This window comes from Falco punctatus, assembly GCF_963210335.1.
Source record: "Falco punctatus genome assembly, chromosome: 2".
Taxonomy (NCBI): Eukaryota; Metazoa; Chordata; class Aves; order Falconiformes; family Falconidae; genus Falco; species Falco punctatus.
This window is the reverse complement of record NC_137581.1, coordinates 55,221,753-55,236,785: the sequence shown is the minus strand read 5'-3', so window position 1 is coordinate 55,236,785 and position 15,033 is coordinate 55,221,753. Positions and strand designations below refer to the sequence as shown.

Below are 15,033 nucleotides of genomic sequence, written 5' to 3'. Positions count from 1 at the left end.
ATAAAGTCACAAGGCTACACAATTTGGACCTATATCACCATCTGCACATAAAATGAAGAGAAAATGATGAGTATAAAATGAAGATTAAGTGAAAATTATGATTCAGTGTCGTACTTTGGAAAAAGCTATTTTTAGCCTGTTGTTTCCCTCTGAGACCATTTATTCTTCAAAAAGTGCAAGTAAAGTTTACTTGATTGTTTCTTTCCCTGTAAAGAGTAGCTGTCTAGAGGTTGTGTTTTGTAACCTGTTCTGCTCGGATGATAGCAACAAGGCATGTTGAAACAGAAGTATCCTAATGCAAACTCTATCGGATTACATTTGGGTTTAATATTGCCAGATTTCAAGCAAACCTGAATCCAACTTGAAACATTATACAAGGCTACCCGTACGCTACCCATCAGACTTACGCAGCAGCTCTGCTTTTGACTTCATGGCCTAAATAACTAGACACTCAAACTATCAAATTCCTTTTTGTAAGGGGAGACAAATTTTAGAATCAAGCAGCTGTTCTCTTCCTGAACTGAATGGGGGCCAGGGACCTTGAGGTGCTTTCACAGAAAGAAAAAGAAAGACTTGCTTCTTTCATCTATCAGTAACAAATCACTTAACAAAGTAATTTCCTTTTGAAATTATTTTTTTAGAGAGACATACAATATCAGTGGAATTAGATCTTCATGTATTGATCACTGCCATATTTCCATTAGTAAACTATTTGTATCAGCTAAAGTTCTGCCATGCTGTCCCTTCTGATTTCAGTCTGAGTAATTTATTATACTTTTATGAAACTTTTATAAAGAAGTTTGATCACAAATGAAATGTCAGAGGCTTCTTAAAAAGGTGCTAACATATTATTACCATAGTTCTGCTTCTGTGTATTTTTTTATATATTAATTTATGTATAAACTCTTCAAAACACACATCAGTCAAACAAGTAGGTTCTATATGTATTTTTCTGGCACCTGCATTTGAACATATGAATATAATATGCACTTATATCAATAAAAGATTCAGAGATATTGTAAGAATGTATTAATCATATATGGAGTAGTCAGTCAAACTAAATATTATGAAAGGACTCAAAGCTGTCTAGTAATTTAGAAGTGATTTATCTGAGTGCAGTCAATGTGCTAAAATGAGAATGTCAGTCATTAATATCTGGAATAGAAGATTTCTGTATCACTAAAAGGTGTTTTTAGCCGTCAGCATAGCTTGGAGCATCCACCTCTCATGCCTCCCACAGAAAGGTGCTCCTGACAGAAAATCTCCCAGGATAAACTAGAAAGGAAACACAACCATTTCATTTTCTAATTGGTATGAAAAGCTAATCAAAGAACAAGTGCAGTACAAAAAGGAGAACCTGATTTAGAGTATGTTTCCAGCACTGTGGATGTCAGCAGTTTCAACTAACAAAATATTATGGGATTCATTTTTAGTTTCTCATAAGAAGTACATAAACCCCTTATTTTGAGTGTATAAATGAGACACGAATCACAAACTGTAGCTATGCATGCCAGAACTGTCACTCTTAAGTTCCTATTGTAGACACAGTCTACATCCTACCAGCTTCCTTTAACCAATGTATTAAAATAAGGATGCTGAAGTGTAACTAAATGCCAGTGGGTATGATCCTACATGTTTTATTAGAAGAGTGAAATCTACTGGAAGAGTTTCTGTATCATTTCATCTTTGAAATTCAAGTTAGCAACTTGTGAGTGCTCTATGTTTTATTGGCTCATGCTCAGAACGACTTCTTGCCTTTTTGGCACTGCCCATTTACTACGGTACATCATTCAGTTTAGTGATGTTTTTCATCTCATCCTACATTTGGGCTAAGTGAAAGATGCTGTTGTAACCTGCACACTGAAAGTGAAGACTGACCTTCATCTCATTTCACAACATTACACTGGAACGCAAAGCTTGGTTGAAAAATTTGATTCTCTTTTGAGGTCAGCAACAAATATCCAGTGGAACCAAAAATTGCATTCTTTATTTTTAAAGCTGCTATTTTCTCCTACATAGTTACCTGTATTTTAAGAGTTAACAAGACAGATAGAAAGGCTTTTTACTGGTCCTGCAAATTGAAGTGTGATATTATGCCTGTGAGTTCCTACTGACATGGAAAGTTCAGCATATGATTCTGGTGGCTAAGTGAAAAATACATGTTACAGGAGTTTAAACTCCCATAGGTTAACTTGCAATATAAATGACATTAAAGGATGTTGAATGTTATATTACAGGGCATGTGACACTGAGTAACATAGAGAAATAAGAAACAGCAGACCTAAGTATTTCATATTACTTCACATTATCTTCTAAACACATCAGAATCTCCCAAACGCATCAGAACATTTTCAGATTACACTGTTACAAAAATGCTCAATGAATTTTGGCCTTACCAGCTCTGTCATAGCACTCTGGGGCAAACTAGTTCTCATGAGTATAGAAATGGTATGACTTTCTGTTAGTAAGGCAGAGAGAAAGGAGAAAAAAATATCTATGATTTTCCCAATAGTTCTTGCATCTGAAAAAAATTCTTTAGAATAAGAAATGGAAAGTTGACATATTGCAAGAAGGGAGTCCCTAGGAACCTTACCAGAAAGAAATAATTATTTCCTGAATCTTTTGTTTCACTAAAATTCTGATCTCTCTAATTATTTTAAGTTTTTTCTCCAATAAATCTAGCACTGATACAGTGTTGTATAGGGATCTTTATCATAGCCTCTTTCCCAAATCATGAGGAATTTATAGCTCAGTCAACCACACTTACCCTTTTCTATCAGCTTATCCTTAAAAAGTGTCTTTTAAATGAGAACCCTGACTGAGTGTAATGTGTGCCCTTGTATTTCTATGTGGCTTCATTAGGAAAAAAAAAAGAACATTTTTTTTACATTAAGGAACATATGTACTTAATCAATATATATATATACAAAATTATACATTTGAATAGATTTTGCCATATTACTAATAAGGTTTGGAGATTTTGTTGATATGTATGGCTCAAAAAAGACCTGCATAAGCCGTTAAAAAGTAAAGAAAATTTAGCAATTTATACTGAATTTGTCTACACATTTGATTTCTTTTACTGAGTTTTTATTCTTCAGGAAACATCAAATTGAAACTTGCTCTGAAATACAAGGACTAAAAAAGCATAAGGAAATGATACTATGAAATCCCCAAATGTCTCATTAACAGAATCTGGCAGATTATTTACAACCCAAAAATCTCTTTTTTTGGTGTATTATTCATGTAGAGCATTAGAATTTATTTGTGAAGAGAAATTAAGGCTGTTTTCCAACACTGCTTTGTTTCTCTATTTCAGAAAGAAATATGTGGGGTTTTGCAGAATCACAGAATCACAGAATTGTCAGGGTCAGAAGGGCCCTCGAGAGATCATCTAGTCCAGCCCCTCCTAAAGCAGGGTCACCTAGAGCAGGTTGCACAGAGTTGTGTCCAGGTGGGTTTTGAATGTCTCCAGAGAAGGAGACTCCACAGCCTCCCTGGGCAGCCTGTGCCAGTGCTCTGTCACCCTCAGGATAAAGTTCTTCCTTGTGTTCAGGTGGAATTTCCTGCAGTTTGTGCCCATTTCCCCTTGCCCTGGTGCTGGGCACCACTGAAAAGAGCCTGGCACCATTCTCCTGACACTTGCCCTTAAGGTATTTGTAGACATTGATAAGATACCCTCTCTGTCTTCTCCAGGCTAAACAGGCCCAGCTCTCTCAGCCTTTCCTCATAAGGGAGATGCTTCAGTCCCCTCATCATCTTTGTAGCCTTCCACTGGACCCTCTCCATTAGGTCCCCATCTCTCTTGAACAGGGGGGCCAGAAAGGGACACAGCACTCCAGATGCCACCAGAGCACACTGCTGGCTCATGGGCAACGTGCTGTCCACCAGAACTCCCAGGTTCTCCTCCACAGAGCTGCCATCCAGCAGGTCAGCCCCAACCTGTATGGTGCATGGGGTTGTTCCTCCCCAGGTGCAGGACCTTACACTTTTGCCCATGTTGAACATTAGGTTCCCCTTTGCCCAGCTCTCCAGCCTGTCCAGGTCTCACTGAATGGCAGCGCAGCCTTCTGGTGTGTCAGCCACTGCTCCCAGCTTTGTATCATCAGCAGACTTTCTTTTATGGTCATAGGACATGATTAAGTTAATATACTACCAAAGACATTATCATAAGCACATTAGCCTTCATCAGGCAACGGCTCAAAATTATAATACAAAGCAAATCAATGTCAATTTTGCTTTGACAGAATTGCAGTAAGGGATTTGCACCTATCACCTTTTATTGATATTGTATAATAACTTCAGCAAAGTATTTCCAGGTATAACCAAGTGTTTTGATAGTTGTAAGGTATGGAAGTGTCTTGTTCTAGAGCAAATTTGCTCTGTTACATGCATCTCTCCACTACATTTACCTGAATAATGGAGAAAATAATTTAACATTTGTTTCTAATATGAAGTTTAGAGAATCTGAAATCGTAAATCAATCTACCAAAAAAACCCAGATAATTTAAAATATTGCATAGTTTCAAGCTCTAATTTTAGTGTATGAAAACAAATTCTTATTTATGCAGCTTTCTAAAATAGATATGGATTCTAAGACAAAATATTTTAAAAGTATGAAATGATGCCACAGTGCAACAAAACACTTCTCTCAGATATATGTTCTTAAGTACATCTGGATAAAAGCAGAAATAAAATGCAGAAAAATGAACAAAGAGACAAAAGTTGAAATATAACTTTCAGTATTCCTCTGGGCAAGATTCAAATTATTGTATCATTATGTTTTCCCTTAAAAATAAAAATGTCTGCAAAACATAACATTCAGATCATCTGAAGTTTATCTATACTGATCAAGCCAAATGATGATGTAACTGAAGATATGTTTATAGATGTAACACAATTTTCACGCTTCCTAGTGTAATACAGCAATTAAGTACAGCCAAAGTAGCAAGCTCAAACCAATTACATTGATATTTAACCCATCCTGCTCATTTGGAAGAAGTCTCTTTGCATTGTTCAAAATAATGCACATTAGGGGTTTACCAAGCTTTTCTTAAAGCAGACTTATTTTTATTTCTGCTTGAGAAAAATGAAAAAAGTCACACGTTCTTCATTTGGATTTTTACTCCTTGGAAAAACAACTGCATCGAAGTAGCTCTTTCAGATAACTGAACTGTAAGAGCATGGCCGAGTTCTGGAGTCTGGGCGTGTGCTCCATTCACAGCCTTATTTCATATGCCAGAGAGACTGGGTGCCCCAAGCACCCCAAACCAGAAGGGAAACCAGACCAGGTAGGAGGCACAATGTTTTCCAGCTGGTGCTTTGCCTGTGAAACAGGGAGGTCAGCACAGTGAAATGCTTGAGGGATGCCCCTACAGGTAAACAGATGCAGCCCTACATAAGCATAAATAATTGAGAGATCAATTCCTCCGCTGAAAACTATTTTGAGGTGTTAATATACCTGGTAACCTAGGACAGAAAGAGCAGTATTGTTTACTGCACTCCTGGAAGTGAGAAGTCCCTTGAGAGAGCATAGCTATGGACTTGGAGAAGTACGAAATAACTCTTGATTCACACAGTGTTCAAACAATAAATAACGTATTCTCCTGTTTCTAGAGATGTTTCATGTAACATCCCTATGATCATTCATGGCATTTTGAAGGGCAGTGTAAAACGGCTTCCCCAGCTCTTCTCCTGGACGTACACACAGAGGAATTTGCTGTTCTGTGCAACTTCCAAACTGCGCTCACGTGTGCTAGCCAGTCATTTCGCTTTGATGGAAAATGATGTGAAGGACTTGGCGGTGAGGAATGGAAATGGAACTAAAAAGTCATCATGTGGGTCCAGTGGTTTCATTACAAAATCTTTTAAGCTTTTTTTGACAATGCTGATCAGCCTTGTTATTTTCAAAAGATGCTTTAGCATCTAAATACTGCAGTCAGCTTAGGGCTCTGTTGTGCCTGGTGAAAATGCTAAGTGTGTGGCTCTCATACCAGTTCAAATTTTTAGAAGCTTTTCCCTGCAAATGCAGAAATCATACAATTGAAGAGTATTCTGTACAGAGCACAAAGGCAAAAAATTCTAGAATTGCTGAATTCGACCCTGTATTCGTAACTGTCACGTGACATGATGGTGGGGGATGTGTTTCACATGCACTAATATCTTTCTATCCTTAACAAAAATGGCATAGTTAATGACCATACTTCATTTCCACAAGTCGTGTCAAAGCTTAGAAGCCCAAGAAGTTTGCTGCCATCACTCAGCTAAGCATCTGAATCTTCAAAACCCCACAGCTCCTCTTTAGGAGATGCAGTTTTCAAGAATCACTCTTGAGTGAAGCCATTAGCATCCTTCCAGGGTGCATCCTTCTAGTAATGAGCTGCCCACGGTGTCAGGAACACAGCAAGATCAGGCCAGGTGAGTCCCAGGTCTTTCGAGCCAGTAACTGGAGCAGAAGATCCCCACAGTCCCACAGAAGGGAACCTCCTTCTTCATGACACATTCTAAAGCAAATTTACAGGGCAATGGATGCTGTGAACTGCCTGCAAGAAACTGTATCGCCCCAAGGGGAGGCACAGAGGTTTAGCAGTGTAAGTAGAGTTTAAGCAGCAGGCAGGTGCTGGTGTTATTTGCATGCTGCTGGTAGTCCCACAACTTCAGAGAGCTTCTCTCGGGCTGAATTCATTACCATCTGAAGAATTACATGCCCAGGTAGTGTATCCTTTATACTTCTGAGGGAAGAGAAGCAGTAGGGAAAGAACAAATACAGTTCCCCTCTTCTACACGTTATTCACCTCACCGAATGGTGATGTTCCCTTTATTTCAGGGGTGCTCCTAATACTCTGACTGTCATATTTAAATTGTAGGGAGTGATTCTATAATTTCTGGAAAACAAGGGGAAAATATGGGATAATGGAAGCAACAGCTTATCAGAGAAGTTTAAAATTATAATACTGTAATATTTTATTTCACTATTATCAAGTTGAGTTCACTTTTCATTTGTGCAACTACATATTTTTATCCTGAACTGACTTAATAGTTTTATGATGTTAAGTCTGTTTTTTTTACTAGCAACTGCAGATTCCTTTGCGTAGACTGCCTGTGCATTGTGGAGACTAGTGGGCCTGAAGCATGCTAAGGTTTTTTTCATAAACAACATTAGATTGACACCTGTAAATCTTGTTGCCAACTTTTGAGCAACTGAATTTGCAGTTGTATCACACAACAGAATGCTCTACTCATTTTCCCTTGCTTTTGGGAAACAGTGAAAGTGGGAAAAAACCAATTCTAAACTACAGATTCCATTTTTTCATATATAATCAGGATGGGGCTCCACAACCCTTAGAGCCATCCACCAAACCCTGGCATTTCAACTAAGGGAATAGACATTGGTGTGTAATAATGGCTACTATAGTCTGTACAGACAAGAGACTTAAAGAAAATATTACTTCTCCAAAGTCTGGAGGCACTACGTTTTCTTTAAGAAATGGGTAGAAAAGATGAAAGGAATTAAGTTAAGATAATGTTTCCTATTCTCATTCTGGTGGGTGGCAAAGATGGTTTCACTAGAGGTGTCATAATGCATTTCATTCAGGAATAAAGTAAGAAACGATGATTTTAGCCTAAACAATCAAATGTTTGCTAAGACACTAACTGAAAATAAGGCTTTATATACAGGTTTTGATTTTTAGGTTGCATTAACTATGAATGCTATCATTTTTCATATCAGCACAAGATGCACATTATGAAATTTGTGTTTGCATTCAAGTACCTATTTTATACTCAACAAACCAAAATTCATGAATTTCTACCAGAAACTCTGAGTTTGGAGTAGTGGCACCCCAGGACGGCAGGAACCTTCTGCAGTGCCTCTCCATGGAGGAATAATATATTTTTTTTTCTCCCAGAGTCCTAATGAGAGGCTAACGTAAATATCACAGCATACTTTCATATAATGATTAAGGAGTGTGGCAGAGGGAAGAAATTGAAGTGCCACGTAACTGAAGCTGCTAAAATCTCTGGTTTTAGTGCTCACCTACCATGATCAAGCAGGACCAAGATTTTGCCAACAGAGAATTAAAACAGATTGTCAGTCTTCAGTCTGTACCGTGTAAGAATAAATAGAAGTGACAGATGCTGTATGCTTCAGAGAAAGAAGGGGCAAACCTCCCAATATATGTTGAATGCCATCTCAATACACTTCAGAGGTTCCCTATTTTCATGAACCTAATACGTAGTTGCCTACACAGCTATGGATGTATTTATTTACAGTAGCTGTACGTACAGGAACAAGAAAATTGTAAAGGATTACTGTTACAGTTATAGACTGATTTTTCCATGAACCAAAGTGAGTCTTGAAGAACACAGTTGTTATTGTAATAAGCCATTAAAAAAAGAAAAATCTAGATGGTGTCTTGAAGCATTAAAAGAAAAATGTTTATCCTTATGCTTGCACACGGAACAGAGAAAACACAGAGTCCTGAAAGCTTTTGTAAGCAGTAAATAAAAGTGATTGCAGATTTTCATCACTCTAAAGCTTTCATTAGGAGTAAGCAGTTAAGGTTTTGATGGGAGTTTTGCTTAAAATGATTGAGTTGCTATAAGACTGCGTGGTATGCTCTGCATCAAGAGGTCTCCTAAGGTAAGTGTCTGAGTCATACTGATGGGATGAAAAAAGGGATTCTTAAAGCACAGTAACGGGAAAGTTTATTAGTAGTGCAGAGCTGCTGTAATGACAGTGAGTAAAATAACTTCAAGACTGGAAGGAAAAACTTTTGCTGAAACCTTGCATATATGATTTTCTCCTGTGGCTGAAGTCTAGTGGGGCGGTGGCAGTAAGAGGTGTCTCTGAGCCTGGATGCCAGCTTTGCTGGCCTTGAATACCATTGTATAAACACACCACATGCTGCTCTGCCTTGCCACACTACAGAGCTTGTCAAGTACTGAATGCACTGCTAGGAAAGTGACTTGCTTTCCAGCCTGAGCAGGAGGATGGCTGTGGACATGAGCTAGTGCAGGAGCCCTTTGGCTCCTTTTCACAGCCAGGTATGTGGCCCTGAGCCCCCAGAATCAGTGCCATTTGCACGTCTCAGTTACTCCACAACTTCTGAAGTGTTTTCTGCAATCTCCCACCTATTAAAACATGGGAGTAAGGTCAAGGTGTGTCTGATTTACTGCTGAATAATTCCTAGGGAAAAAACCCAACTACATTACTTGTAATTTCTGCTAGTATAAATAGCCATGCAGTGGCACATCCCCATGGATTGCTTTGCTGCAATCCATGGACTACACTACTACACAATTACTACACTAGTGTACACTTTGTCACTAAACACAGTAACAAAGCATTTCGGATTTACTGTAGATGTCCACAATAAAAGCCCAGGTACAGTCATTGCTGTCATTAAAGCAACTACCTGGATTTTTACTCCTCTGTTGTTCTGAATTATTGAAGAACTATTATATTTGGTTCACAATCTTGCTTGACATTCAGATTTAGCATCACCTACGTTCTTGCTATCTTAACCTCACTGCTAATTTTGAAAGAAATCCTGCAAAACCCAAATTGGTTATGGCCACTCTGCCATCCTGAACTTGTGGATAAGGCTGTGGTCAGAATGAGGTGCACTTGCTTTCAGGAAATCATCTTTTTGCAGGTGTTGATTCTGAAGTTGAATGAGGGTGCCAAGAGAAAGTGTGGTGCCCACTAAGGGGAGCTCATTGCTCAACTGACATCCCTGCTTGAGAGAAAGAGCAGTTAAAAGGAAATAAATGATCAATTTTAGGGAAAGCTAATGTTAGAGAAAGTCAAAGGATCTCAGGACAGAAACAGGTATTGAAATACAGGGTAGCTAGAGAAAGAGGAGTAACAGTATTGCTAAAAAATTGAATGTAATTCCCTAAGATAGATGGAGTTTGAATCTTTGTAAGTGGGAATCACTGTCTCTGTCTCTTCTGTGTTTCTGTGACAGAACGAACAGTGAGATCTCTGATCCTTATTGCTGTTAATTGGTAGAGCTCCATGGAGAGAAGCATAATTTTGGCTGTATCTGTTGGGCCATGAGTCAGAGAAAATCCCATTTTCCCCATTCCACAGAATCAGTCAGCTCCTTCCCTGAGGCAATCTCCTTCCTCAGCAGTACAATTCCTCTACTCATTCTTTTTATCCTGCGTTTGCTTACTTTACTTGATATTGGTGCAAAGGAGATTATGAGAGGTAACAGGCAAAGCATCAGAAGCAAGCTTTGTCAAAATACACATTTTCAGAGTCAGCGTGGCTGGTTTACTTTTAAATACCTATTCAATATTTTATATAGATACCTGGGAAAAGCATTTATTCATTATAGTTTCATAAATATAATATAGTTATTAAAGACTGTCTTCCTTTCTCAGGCAAAATTCTGGGTTTCAGAGGAATTCTGCTGGAATGAGACGTGCTACATTTGGCTTCTATTGTGCAATAATGAAGGCAACAAAATTCAAAAACCCTATAATGAAACATTACACAGAAAGGACACAGACCTTAAGGTGACACAAACAGGAAAAATATAATAAACCATGTGTCATGCTGCTGCAGCTGTTTCACCTCTTACCAATTTTCACAGTCTATAAAATCTTGGAAAGCACCAGATGTTTAGGGGAAGCTGTCCCACTCTCCCTAGCTTTGAAAGTAGATGCAAGATTTATTAGTGCTATATAAATGTGATTTCAGTCCTGACTTTTATATTTATAAACTAGGTGGAACATGCAACACATCCTGTTGTCAGAACGCCCGTTTACATTCCTCTGCTCCTCCTCACTTGTAGATACTGGGTGGACAATTACAGTAACTCCAGAACAATATAGAACATGCAGTCCAGACTACAGTATTTGCTTAGTTACTGACAAACACATCTGAGAGTTTTCTCCTAGTACCAACTTTTGCCAAAATGACCTTGCAATACACAGATTATGAGCTAAGCAAAACTATCTTGTTCTGCATGAATATGCACTAACATTTGGGATTCCTGCCTATGCAGAGACTGTTAGTGCACAAAATTATTATTATTTTTTTTTCCTAGTGCATGGTTCCTAGTATCGGAGGAGGGATGAAAACTGCTCATGCATAATTTCCAATCTTTCATAGCTCAGCGGTGCTGTAAAGTACTGTTGTTCGTTTTAATTCACTAAGTAGAAGTTTTGTTGTGTTTAGTACTAAGGGAATTGCATGTGTTATTAGAAAGCCTCTGACACCTGTCAGAGACTGAGACAACTTGCCACATTTCAATCTTTCATAAAGGAAGTACTGAGGACCCTCATCTTCAGCAAACCTGTCAGAGGCCTCAAAAATGGGATAAAACAGAATCCCTTTTCTAAACACAGGAAAATCTCCGTCTCTCCTTCTCTATTCCCTTCCCCATCAAGCTGTAGAGGGGAAGTTGTACAGGTAGAAGAAAGGAAATATGTCCTGATGCATTTGTACTTTATATTGCCTTGTCATCACTGACCTGAAGGGGTAATTGCATAGCAGACTGCTTTCCTTTAGAGAGGCACAAGTGTATTAAATAGTCTTTAATAACTTAGCACTATGTTTTAACATAATGTACAAGCTTTCATCTAGTTTTTCTTTTCTGAGAGCAGGAACAATCAAAATCCGAAAGATATTGATGAAGACAAGGGCTTTGCATCAAAGACTCTGAAAGTCTGAATCTGTAAGCATTTCCACACTTTCCAACACACACCTCACCCTGCCCAGCACTCTTACTGAATCTTAAGCACCAGAAAATGAGATCTTAAGACCTGAAATCTTACCTTTCAGCTTTCAATTTGAACAGGTGCTTGCCTTAATAAAAATTATGTTATTTTATTTAAAATACTTTTCTTTTTTTTTTTTCTAAAAGCCTACATTATTTCCCTTGACCAGAATTAGTGACAGTTCAGGTTTTGTTTACTCTTTGATGACAAAGGGAAAGCAGCTTATGCAATGCCTTTAACAGGTCAGCATTGTTTTCCCATCAGCTCCTACTTAGCTTTCTGATGATGAACTGGCTCTTCACACCACTAATCCCAGCGGTATCCATCCATCCAGCACTGCTTCCGATGTCAGCTCCTCTAACCAGTACAAGGGGCTGAGAAGGCATGTTAATTTGCATCATTTGTCTATTATTATTGTTTAGATTTTTGTCTTATGCTATTTTTATAGCACACTCAATGCTGTTTTTCACTTCTCATACTCTGATTCATTTTTCATCCTGTTTTCTTTTCCCTACCCATCTTACACCACCTCTGTGCTGAGTAAAGTGGAAGTCCATGAATGAGTCAGAGTCAAATTTTCAGTCACATTGGTTAGTGGGGTTTGAAATTAAGCAAAATGAGTTTGTTCCTACTTTGTCTTTCCAAAAGTAGAAAATAAAATTCCCTTTCTTTCATTGCAATAAAGAGCTTTATCCTGCATTTTCCAGCTGCTTTCATTTTCTTGAAATCCAGTTTAAGCTAGGATGCTCATTAGTGACTGGTGTAACTAGCTTTTTTTCTGTTCTTTCTGTATTATCATTATCCTGGTCTAATTCCTTATCCTATCCTGTGTATCATCAAAAGCAACTTGAAGCTCATCTCTTGTTAAATGCTACTGTTCTGGGAGGTGGTTTTTTGTTTGTTTGGTTTTTTTTTCCCTTCAGTTATCCCTTACAGGATAACTGGATGGCTCTTTAAAGGAGATATTGTTCCTGTTTCTTCTTAGTTTACTTGAGTGAAGAATTATGTGAATAAAACTGTCCATTCTAACATTTGATTGCAGGTTTGGTACTTTCCATTCAGCACACTGAAAGGGAGACATTAAGCTATTTTAATCAATACTTCTCGTGTATGTAACTTTTTAGGGTTTTTTGCCTATATACCACCAGAATTAAGAACAGCAGCTGTTGTGATTTATGTTGACTGGATGTTATACAATGTTATCTTCTCAGCTTGCAAGAGCCTAGTTTTCAGTTGTAATACATACTATTTCTGCCATGTTAAGCTTGTTATTAAATTTTCAACCAAAGGTTCCTCAGCATTCACGTACCATGTAATAATTCAGCTCAGAAGCCGTAATACCACACCACTCCTTTGGAAATATGAAATACAAAATGTGACTGGCTTGGGGCAGGGCAGAGTCATTTCTTACTGCAAGCCAGGAAGGTCAATTAGAAAGTGAGGTGCATCTGCACTTGCTTCATTGCAAATATTGACCAACAACGTCTTCTAACCTCACAAAACTCTGCAGATGTTACCACCATTTCCTTCCACTAATATTTAAACTCTTCTTACCTATGAACAGATTCCACTCAGTATCCAAATCAGCCTGATTTGCTAGGCAGCCCTTCATTACATTGAGGCAATAGTTGTTGCAAGGTTTCACAGTGGGAAGTCCTCTGCAGTAAGGGCAGTACAACATCTTCATTAAGGCCCGGATGCACCCTGGGGTGGGACTGACCTGCAGAGTTTAAGGTGGGGAAAGAAAAAGAAAAAGGAGGAAATCAATCTCCTGGTCTGTGAATTTCGGGATTGCTGAGATTATGCCTCTCAAGCAGTAGAGTGCAGAAGGGGCAATTTGTGAAAAGAGCTCAACCCTTAATAACATGCTCCTACGAGACTAATCGATTCCTACCAGTTATCTTCAATTACCACAGCCAGCAGCCATTTTCAGGAATGCAAAAATCAACACTCCCCTACTGATGGCAGTGCTTGCCTCCCCAGCCTGCCCCCCCCCCCCCCCAAAAAAAAAAAAAAAAAAAATAAAAAAAGTCTACTGGAAAGCAAAGCAAAGAGATGATCCTAACACGGAGGCTCCTAAGGAGACCCCACACTCTTCCTACTGAAGCTAGAACTGTCCGTCACTCTGTCTCTGGATCAGATTCTCCTCTTTATTAAAGCACAGTAAATCCAGGATAATCTTGACAATTTCTATAAAATTACTCAGGATTGCACCATGACAAAGGGTTATAATTCCACTTCCAGACAAAACCACCCTTCTGTCTTCAGGCAATTTCAAAAAGAGATCAGACAGGGATTTTTTTGTATGCTTTCAACATCTTGAGTGACAAAATGCATTATAGACAACAGTCTAACACATTTAAATGTACATAACAGCATGGCACAACAGGGCTGCACATGTTGAACTTAAAACTGCCACCAGAGTCAATGGTAAGACACCCAATTAGTTTTGGATTTCCAGTCAAAGTCATTAACACTGGGCATGGCTGACAGAAGGAAGTAGTGCGTAGATAAAACTTTTTAGTGATATGTCTTACAGTTTGCATTAGAAGGGTATGGGTTTCCTGGAGAGGGAGCATGGAGGTTAGGGAAAGGTTTTTGCATTTGCATATTTCTAATGATCCCTTACCTCATCTTTTTTAGTCATCAAAATGCTGGGTATCTACCTAGCAATGTGCCTTCCATGTTAAATGGAGAGAAATATGCCCTTTTTGGGTCATTTCTTTATACAACCTTTTGAAGGGCAGGATATATCATCTTCTGGAGGACATCTACTAAATTCTCCATGTCTAAACTTAAAACGCACAAATTGGTCACATTTGACAACCATGTGAAACTCCTTGGGCAAATATTATTTCCCTCACCCTCTCATTTAAAATTTACTTGTTTCATCTCAGACTTTTAAAATCATGTGCGCTACTAACGTGCATTTTCAGGCCAGAAATTCTGTCTTGGATTAAAAGTGTGTGTTAGCTACTGCTTGCAATAGCACCTTGTCATGGCACAGTGGAGCACAAGTCTCTCATGCCGGAATGACAATCCAGAGCAACGACAAAGGGCTACAGGTTCCTCGGTGATTTCAAAATTCTTGTGACAGGACAGTGCAAAGCAATGGCATTCCTTTCACTCATTCTGCCAGTGTATGAATAAATGTAACACTTCTAATATGAATTTGAAGGGATTAAACTGGTTTTTTATATTCATGGTAGCTTGTGCTGAAAGCATGAATCTGACTTTGCACTGTAATAGTACATGTTAAACTGACATGGTTGGTATTACTAGGATTGTACTAAAATGGCA

The 15,033-nt window shown here is 38.5% G+C and overlaps 1 protein-coding gene across 1 annotated transcript in view; it reads right to left on the bottom strand.

Annotated features, from left to right (window-relative positions):
- Positions 1-15,033, bottom strand: part of GPC6 (glypican 6) — a 776,212-nt gene that overhangs the window by 202,608 nt on the left and 558,571 nt on the right. The window contains exon 4 of the mRNA XM_080375732.1: positions 13,288-13,453. Within this exon, the coding sequence (XP_080231858.1) occupies positions 13,288-13,453 (166 nt within the window). The remainder of the gene's footprint in view (positions 1-13,287; positions 13,454-15,033) is intronic.